We start from the raw sequence: 9,566 nt of genomic DNA, 5'->3' as shown, positions 1-9,566 counted from the left end.
TAGTACTGCTGCTGCTGCCGCCTCCGACAGTTCTCAGCAAAGAAATTAAAAGGGAAAGGGAAAAGAAATGCGTACGTAGTACTACCGCGGCCTGCACGACACAGCAAAGTGCGGGCGCGGTCGAGTGCTGTGCCCCTGCCTGGTCGCGCTCCACTCCCGTTGCATGTCACGCAGCCATGGACCGGGTCTAGCGTCAGTGGCGCGAAGTTAACCCAGCCCCTGGAACGGCCGCAATCATGATTAGTTCCCCATTACGCGGCCCCCGAAACCATTCTTTTTTATGAATGTTTTATTTAGTATAATATACTAATCACTTCTTCGCTTTTTCCGCCCCTCGTTCGCTGGTTAATTACTGAGTAGGACTAGTAGTAGCAGCACGTCTGTACTTATTTGTCCGTTTGTTTATTCAACCCTGGAACCCAGCCACAGCCAGTTTGACGACCGCGCTCCCGCACCAGCATGAGCGCGCCCGGTCCACATGCCCCAGCCCGTATCGCCAATCTAGACGTGGAATGGACGGCGCAGACGGTCCCTCGTCGGTGGACCAGGTGAGGGGCGTCCAGCCGACGGCCCGGCAGGAGCGTTCTGTCCATCGGTTACGGTGCAGCAGAGGGTGAAGAGAGACAAGACGACGACCTCTGCCTCCTATTCTCGCCTCCATTAGCTTAGCTTGGTCTCTCTATAACTCGCGCACCTTTCTCTTTGGGCTCCTTCCTTTCTTCGCGTGCTCTGCAGCGCGCAAGAATCAAAAGGCGCCACTGCCGAGCGAGCGTGGCGCCGTAAGCAAGCCGCGGCGACACCAAAAGAGAGAGCGAGAGACAAGAATTAAAGCGAGCAGCCGGGCTGGTCTTGGCGCAATCCTTGCGAATCCTCGTGAGATCCTGTTTTTGTTTCCCCTCTCGTCGCCTTTCCGCGTAGGGGAGGGATTCCGCCGAGAATTTGTTGACCGGCATGGAGGAGGCCGAGGAGATGCAGGTGGAGCGGGTGCACGAGGACGCGGAGCACGGGGGCGCCGACGCCGACAAGCTCAACTACGAGATTTTCTCCATCCTCGAGAGCAAGTTCCTCTTCGGCTACACGGACCCGCACCAGCTCTGGCTGCCCAAGCCGCCGCCGCCGGAGCAGGCGTCGGCGGCCATGGCGGTCCCTGGGAAGGCGGCGCAGCGGGGGAAGGTGTGCGTGCTCTGCGTCGATGGCGGCGGCGGCGGGCTGAGGGCGCTGCTCGCCGGCCGCGCGCTCGCGCACCTCGAGGCCGCGCTCCAGCGCGCGTCCGGGAGCCCCGACGCGCGCGTCGCCGACTTCTTCGACCTCGCCGCTGGCACGGGCGCGGGCGGCGTCTTCGCCGCGATGCTCTTCTCGACCCACTCGCGCGGCGCCCCGCTGTTCCGCGCCGAGGACACCTGGCGCCTGGTGGCGGACCACGCGCCCAGGCTCTTCCGCAGGCCCGCCGGGTCCACCTCCCTCTTCTGCCGCGCCAAGAAGCGCCCGCTGGCCGCGCCCACGGCGGCGCTGAGCGCGGCCATGAAGGCTGCGTTCGGCGAGGAGCTCACCCTGCGGGACACCATCAAGCCCGTGCTCATCTCCTGCTATGACCTGAAGTCGTCCGCGCCGCTCTTGTTCTCGCGCGCCGACGCCCTGGAGAGCGGGAGCTATGACTTCCGCCTCTCCGACGTCGGCCGCGCGGCCTGGTCGGAGCCCGGCCGCTTCGAGCCGGCCGAGGTGGCGTCGGTGGACGGCGTGACCTCCTGCGCCGCGGTGGACGGCGGGCCGACCATGGGCAGCCCGGCCGCCGCCGCCATCACGCACGTGCTGCACAACAAGCACGAGTTCCCGTTCGTGCGCGGCGTCGAGGACCTCCTCGTTCTCTCCATCGGCGGCTGCTCCGGCGCGGGCGGCTCCGGGGCCACCGCGGACGCCGACATCATGCGCATGCGCCGGTGGGGCCCCAAGGAGTGGGCCCGCCCCATCGCCCGCATCGCGGCCGATGGCGCCGCCGACCTCGTGGACCACGCCGTTGCACGCGCCTTCGGGCAATGCCACTCGTCCAATTACCTGCGCATTCAGGTGAGCAAGCACGGCAAATTCTCGGCCCGCCCGCCATTTATGGCATGTTCCGCCTGCACGGCTGTTTCCTTGGATGTTAATTAACTCTGGTGTGATCAGGCGAAGCGGGAGAGCATGCCGCCGTGCGGGCCGGACGGGGAGTACGACCCGACGCAGGCGAACGTGCAGGCGCTGCTCGCGGCGGCGGACGAGACGATGAAGCAGCGCAACGTGGAGTCGGTGCTCTTCGAGGGGAGGCGGATCGGGGAGCAGACCAACGCGGAGAAGCTGGAGTGGTTCGCCGCCGAGCTCGTCGCCGAGCACCGCGGCAGGGGCTCCCGGATCGCGCCCACCGTCGCGTTCAAGCAGTCGCCGGTGCTGGGCTGAGCTACGCTGGCGGCCGTGCACTGCCGTGCCGTGGAGCAAGGGTCGACGACATGTTGTAGGCCTCTCCTCGCTTCTCCGTAGCTTTGGACGGAATTCTGCTGCACTTTTTACGTGGCAGTGTCAGTGTGGCATGGCTTGGCTCCCTGAAGCATTTGCCATTGGGGAACTCGAAGGGTAAAATATTGGAAGGAACATCCGCGATATACTCCAGATTCTTAGCTTTCATTTCGACTTAGGATATATATGTAGCTGCCTCCCGAATGCAGAATTATGCCCCGGCTGATGTGGGCGTTTGAGTTGCGATATAATCCGCTGAAAAGCAGTGGATACAGCAGCTGCGGTACTGCAAGCATGGGCCTCCTCCGAACATAAATAAATTCTCCAGAGTTCGTCTAATCTAGCCCTGCGAATTTTCATTTCCAATTACCAAATGATATTTGTCAGCTGGATGAAGTCTGTTCCATTTGAACACTCATTTTATGGCATGACTTGCACGGGACACAAAAAATACTTCCGTCTTCTGCATCCCGTCGATGTCTATTAATCTCATAGTTGAGTCCACGTCTTAAAGCGCACGGAGTCCACGTCTACACTGCACTAGGGGATGCAGTGTAGTGGCTTTTCTACCTGTTGTGGCATTATTTTCAGATAGGCCGGCGCATAACTGATCGAAACAGACATCTCGGAGATCCCTTTCTTGAAGAAGCGAAAGAGAACCCTGTAGATGTATATGTCCTATCACTGTCTTGATGCTGACCGGGGCATGCTTTTCATCCAAGAGCATAAAGATTCCTCCAAGCGAACTAAATCAAGCATATGGGCATGGGTTCTTAATTAACTTTCCGAAACAGGTAATGTTTTGTTTTGTTACAACATGCTGCAAACAGTTCTAGCCTTTTCCTCCCGGTCACTGGTAACCGCATATACGCATGATGCTAAGAGGATTGAACTGAGTTCGTGCTCCCCCGCAAAAGAAAAACCCCTAAAATTAAAATAAAAACTGAGTCTGTGCTTGACTGAAGAAAGGCTATTTTGCAGCCTCAGGGGCATCTCTAGAGCTGACCCACAAATGTCTTCGGTATATAATCATTTTTATGTCCGGACGTGGTCCGCGGACATGATGCCGGAGTGAGCCATCCAAAACTATACACAAATTAATCTGGTTGGAAGAAGAGAGAGTAGAGGGGAACTATGCATGTGGTGGGATTTATTGTATGGTGTCTCGTTGGGAGGAGAGAGATGAGAGGGAGACCATGCATGTGAAGAAAGAAAAAATAGAAGACGACGACATGAAGCTTTTACATTTGTTTCTAGGATATAAGAATCCGGACATACAGACTGCTAAGCGGACATATACAGGTCTTCGTTGGATGGCAAAAGTATCGCACTTGGGACCACACCAAGTTCTTCAAGAAATTTCTTGATAGAGACTGCCTCCTTCGAAGCTTGTGAAGCCACAATGTATTATGCTTCTGTCATAGAATCCACAATAGTGTTTTGTTTGAAACTCTTCCAAACCACCGCGCCACCATTAATGGCGAAAACATAACGAGATTGAGATTTATAGTCATCTATATCAATCATGAATCTTGCATTGGTGTAACTATTTACAACGAGTTCTTCATCTCCTCCATAGACTAGGAGCATATCCTTTGTCCTCCTGAGGTACTTAAGAATATTTTTAACAGCTGCCCAGTGAGCTAATCCGGGATCACTTTGTTACCTGCTACTAACACTTAGTGCATAAGAAACATTTGGTCTAGTACATATCATAGCATACATGATGGATCCAATTGTCGAGGCATGTGGGACTCCACTCACTGGTGCAAAGACGTCCTATACAAACGGTTTTTAACCCCTTTCCGCGATGCAGTTTTAAACCATCGTCTGGTAGGTGTGGGCGATAGGGGGGTCCTTTCCACACGGCCCAGAAACCATCGGCGATAGGTACTCCGGTCACCCACGCAGGGCAAAATGAGCTCGTGTGGGATCGGGTGAGGCAACGGAGACAATTATGCAGGCCCAATCGTTTCCGTTCGTATGTACATCCCACACAGTGAATCCCGGAATATCACACACGATTTTTTATGTGGAAACGTTTGTGCAAGGTGGCCTAACGCAAACAGTTCTCTGGCCGAAGTCGTGTGTGATTATTCATTGATCAAACACGCCTACTTTCCAGAAACCGTGTGGGTTGTTTGAGTTCGTCGCCCACGTTGTTGTTTGAAAAACTGTCTGCAATAGAAAACCCCAATAAGCAGGCTAATTGGCCTACTATTGATAATTCATTTAGTAATCAAATTGATATTTCTTATAAAACACACCGTGTATTTCATATTTGTATTACAGCAACCAGGATTTCATAATTGAATTACATCAGATAGCTTCAGCACTCAGTTACACCATATAGGCATATAGCTAGCTACACCATTACACAACAGCACCAAGTTTCACATGCAACATCGAAAGCATTTGGAAACTAGCATCATACACGGTAAATAGACAAATGAATATCATCTGGGAAACTGCTGAAGCGGAAGGTGAATATTGAGCCTTTAGTGATGTTGAATGTCTTTGCAACTTAAAGCCAGTGGCTACGGATAATTGTCCGCCCAACCTTCATCCTTTTGAGGAAGACTTCAATATTGTACCGTGGGTGTTGAATGAAAACCTTCCTCACCTTTTGGCCGTGCAGGTGGTTTGAGAGGTAATCATCGGTGAACTGCTTTGAAAAGTACTGAAAACAAAGATATGCATAAATAGCTGTTCTAAAATTTGAAATGGCACAAGGGTAAAAAACAAGGTAAACGAGTTAGTACCATCCTATAGTTGAATGATGTCTTCTTCATTGTGCAAACAAAGATCTTGCCGTTATTCGTCGCAAGTTTCTTTATCCTAACAATCTTTCTGAGCTTCTTGACTTGACTGATATTCATGGACATCTCATTCCCCATATGCAAAATGGGTCGAACAGTGGGTCTAAACCTCTGACAGCATGACCTACATGTGCAAGACCAAATTGCTAAAAAAAACTAACTATTAGAATGATTTCTGCAACTGCACAATAATGTGCTATTAGCTAAAGGATCATGCATGTGCAAACCTCGATGGTAAACCTCATTGCCTCCCATTGTTTCTCTGCGGCACATATAAGGCACATCTTGATCAGGTTATATGAGAGTTGGCATACTATCAGTAGAATATGTTAATGAAAAATAGACAAATTGCAGATCCAACAGATTAACTCAACCTAAACCAACGTCGCGCCATTGGCGATGAGGCAAATCATGAAGGAAATATGCCCTAGAGCCAATAATAAAGTTGTTATTTATATTTCCTTATATCATGATAAATGTTTATTATTCATGCTAGAATTGTATTAACCGGAAACTTGAATACATAGACAAACAGAGTGTCACTAGTATGCCTCTACTTGACTAGCTCGTTGAATCAAAGATGGTTAAGTTTCCTAGCCATAGACATGAGTTGTCATTTGATTAACGGAATCACATCATTAGAGAATGATGTGATTGACTTGACCCATTCCGTTAGCTTAGCACTTGATCGTTTAGTATATTGCTATTGCTTTCTTCATGACTTATACATGTTCCTATGACTATGATATTATGCAACTCCCGAATACCGGAGGAACACTTAGTGTGCTACCAAACGTCACAACGTAACTGGGTGATTATAAAGGTGCTCTACAGGTGTCTCCGATGGTACTTGTTGAGTTGGCATAGATCGAGATTAGGATTTGTCACTCCGATTGTCGGAGAGGTATCTCTGGGCCCTCTCGGTAATGCACATCACTATAAGCCTTGCAAGCAATGTGACTAATGAGTTAGTTGCGGGATGATGCATTACGGAACGAGTAAAGAGACTTGCCGGTAACGAGATTGAACTAGATATTGAGATACCGACGATCGAATCTCGGGCAAGTAACATACCGTTGACAAAGGGAACAGCGTATATCGTTATGCGGTTTGACCGATAAAGATCTTCGTAGAATATGTGGGAGACAATATGAACATCCAGGTTCCGCTATGGTTATTGACCGGAGACGAGTCTCGGTCATGTCTACATAGTTCTCGAACCCGTAGGGTCCGCACGCTTAACGTTCGGTGACGATCGGTATTATGAGTTTAGCGTTTTGATGTACCGAAGATAGTTTGGAGTCCCGGATGTGATCACGTACATGACGAGGAGTCTCGAAATGGTCGAGACATAAAGATTGATATATTGGATGGCTATATTCGGACAACGGATGAGTTCCGGGGTCACCGGATAATTATCGGAGTGCCTAGGGTTATCGGAACCCCCAGGGGAACTAATGAGCCAACATGGGCCTTATGAGAGAGAGAGGAGGGGGCCTTAGGGCTGGCCGTGCCCCCCTTGAGGAGTCCGAATTGGACAAGGAGGGGGGCGGCGCCCCCTCTTTCCCTCCCTCTCTCCCTCTCCTTCCTTCTCCCTTCCTCCTCGCAGTTGGACTAGGAAAGGGGGAGTCCTACTCCTACTAGGAGGAGGACTTCTCCCCTCCTTGGCGCGCCCGAAGGGCCGGCCGGCCTCACCCTCGCTCCTTTATATACGGGGGCAGGGGGCACCCTAGAACACAACAACAGACATAGTTTTAGCCGTGTGCGGTGCCCCCTCAACCATAATCCACCTCGGTCATATCGATGCACGCTTAGGCGAAGCCCTGCGCCGGTAGCTTTATCATCACCGTCATCACGCCGTCGTGCCGACGAAGCTCTCCCTCGACACTCACCTGGATCAAGAGTTCGTCGGACATCACCGAGCTGAACGTGTGCAGATCGCGGAGGTGCCGTACTTTCGGTACTAGGATCGGTCGGATCGTGAAGATGTACGACTACATCAACCGCATTTTCATAACGCTTCCACTTTCGGTCTACGAGGGTACGTGGACAACACTCTCCCCTCTCGTTGCTATGCATCACCATGATAGATCTTGCGTGTGCGTAGGAATTTTTTGAAATTACCGCGTTCCCCAACAGTGATATCAGAGCCAGGTCTATGCGTAGATGTTATATGCACGAGTAGAACACAAGTGAGTTGTGGACGATAATATTCATACTGCTTACCAGCATGTCATACTTTGATTCGGCGGTATTGTTGGATGAAGCGGCCGGACCGACATTACGCGTACGCTTACGCGAGGCTGGTTCTACCGACGTGCTTCGCACACAGGTGGCTGGTGTTGGGGAACGTAGTAATTTCAAAAAAATTCCTACGCACACGCAAGATCATGGTGATGCATAGCAACGAGAGGGGAGAGTGTGTCCACGTACCCTCATAGATCGAAAGTGGAAGCGTTAGCACAACGCGGTTGATGTAGTCTTACGTCTTCATGATCCGACCGATCAAGTACCGAACGCACGGCACCTCCGAGTTCTGCACACGTTCAACTCGATGACGTCCCTCGAACTACGATCCAGCCGAGCTTTGAGGGAGAGTTCCGTCAGCACGACAGCGTGGTGATGATGATGATGTTCTACCGACGCAGGGCTTCGCCTAAGCACCGCTACGATATTACCGAGGTGGACTATGGTGGAGAGGGGCACTGCACACGGCCAAAAGATCCAAGAGATCAATTGTTGTCTATGGGGTGCCCCTCTCCTCCGTATATAAAGGGGGGGAGGAGAGGGCCGGCCAAGGGGAGGAGGCGCGCCCAAGGGGGAGCCCTACTCCCACTGGGAGTAGGACTCCTCCTTTTCCTATTTGGAGAGGGAGAGGGAAGGAAGAGGAAGGAGGGAGGAAGGAAAGGGGGGCCGGCCCCCTTCCCAATTCGGATTGGGCTTGGGGGGGGGCGCCCCCTCCCTTCCTCCTTTCCCCTCCTTTCCACTAAAGCCCATTAAGGCCCATGTACCTCCCGGGGGGTTCCGATAACCTCCCGGAGCTCCGGTATTATCCTGATCTCACCCGGAACCATTCCGGTATCCAAATATAGTCGTCCAACATATCGATCTTTATGTCTCGACCATTTCAAGACTCCTCGTCATGTCCGTGATCACATCCGGGACTCCGAACAACCTTCGATACATCAAAACACATAAACTCATAATATAACCGTCATCGAACTTTAAATGTGCGGACCCTACGGGTTCGAAAACTATGTAGACATGACCAAGACACGTCTCCGGTCAATAACCAATAGCGGAACCTGGATGCTCATATTGGCTCCCACATATTCTACGAAGATCTTTATCGGTCAAACCACATAACAACATACGTTGTTCCCTTTGTCATCGGCATGTTACTTGCCCGAGATTCGATCGTCGATATCTCAATACCTAGTTCAATCTCATTACCGGCAAGTCTCTTTACTCGTTCCGTAATACATCATCCCACAACTAACTCATTAGTTGCAATGCTTGCAAGGCTTAAGTGATGTGCATTACCGAGTGGGCCAGAGATACCTCTCCGACAATCGGAGTGACAAATCCTAATCTCTAAATACGCCAACCCAACAAGTACCTTCGGAGACACCTGTAGAGCACCTTTATAATCACCCAGTTACGTTGTGATGTTTGGTAGCACACAAAGTGTTCCTCCGGTAAACGGGAGTTGCATAATCTCATAGTCATAGGAACATGTATAAGTCATGAAGAAAGCAATAGCAACATACTAAACGATCAAGTGCTAAGCTAACGGAATGGGTCAAGTCAATCACATCATTCTCCTAATGATGTGATCCCGTTAATCAAATGACAACTCATGTCTATGGCTAGGAAACATAACCATCTTTGATTAACGAGCTAGTCAAGTAGAGGCATACTAGTGACACTCTGTTTGTCTATGTATTCACACATGTATTATGTTTCCGGTTAATACAATTCTAGCATGAATAATAAACATTTATCATGATATAAGGAAATAAATAATAACTTTATTATTGCCTCTAGGGCATATTTCCTTCAGTCTCCCACTTGCACTAGAGTCAATAATCTAGATTACACAGTAATGATTCTAACACCCATGGAGTCTTGGTGCTGATCATGTTTTGCTCGTGGAAGAGGCTTAGTCAACGGGTCTGCAACATTCAGATCCGTATGTATCTTGCAAATCTCTATGTCTCCCACCTGGACTTGATCCCGGATGGAGTTGAAGCGTCTCTT

General features: G+C 50.8%; 1 protein-coding gene across 1 annotated transcript; it reads left to right on the top strand.

Moving 5' to 3' along the window:
* Nucleotides 1–644: 644 nt before the first annotated feature.
* On the top strand, nucleotides 645–2,826 carry LOC123098025 (patatin-like protein 6). Its single transcript, XM_044519895.1, has 2 exons — nucleotides 645–2,064; nucleotides 2,164–2,826. Exons 1-2 carry the CDS (start codon nucleotides 952–954, stop codon nucleotides 2,428–2,430), a joined length of 1,380 nt encoding a protein of 459 aa, XP_044375830.1. The 5' UTR covers nucleotides 645–951; the 3' UTR covers nucleotides 2,431–2,826.
* Nucleotides 2,827–9,566: the final 6,740 nt, after the last annotated feature.

This window comes from Triticum aestivum, chromosome 4D (genome assembly GCF_018294505.1).
Source record: "Triticum aestivum cultivar Chinese Spring chromosome 4D, IWGSC CS RefSeq v2.1, whole genome shotgun sequence".
Taxonomy (NCBI): Eukaryota; Viridiplantae; Streptophyta; class Magnoliopsida; order Poales; family Poaceae; genus Triticum; species Triticum aestivum.
Note: the sequence above shows the minus strand (reverse complement) of the source record. Positions and strands in the feature narration are given on the sequence as shown.

What these genes read in the sequence shown, in the direction of transcription:
- LOC123098025 (XM_044519895.1), top strand. Translation starts at nt 952, where the DNA reads ATGGAGGAGGCCGAGGAGATGCAGGTGGAGCGGGTGCACGAGGACGCG. An exon ending in CCAATTACCTGCGCATTCAG is followed by an intron (nt 2,065 to 2,163) that starts GTGAGCAAGCAC and finishes TGGTGTGATCAG; the next exon opens with GCGAAGCGGGAGAGCATGCC.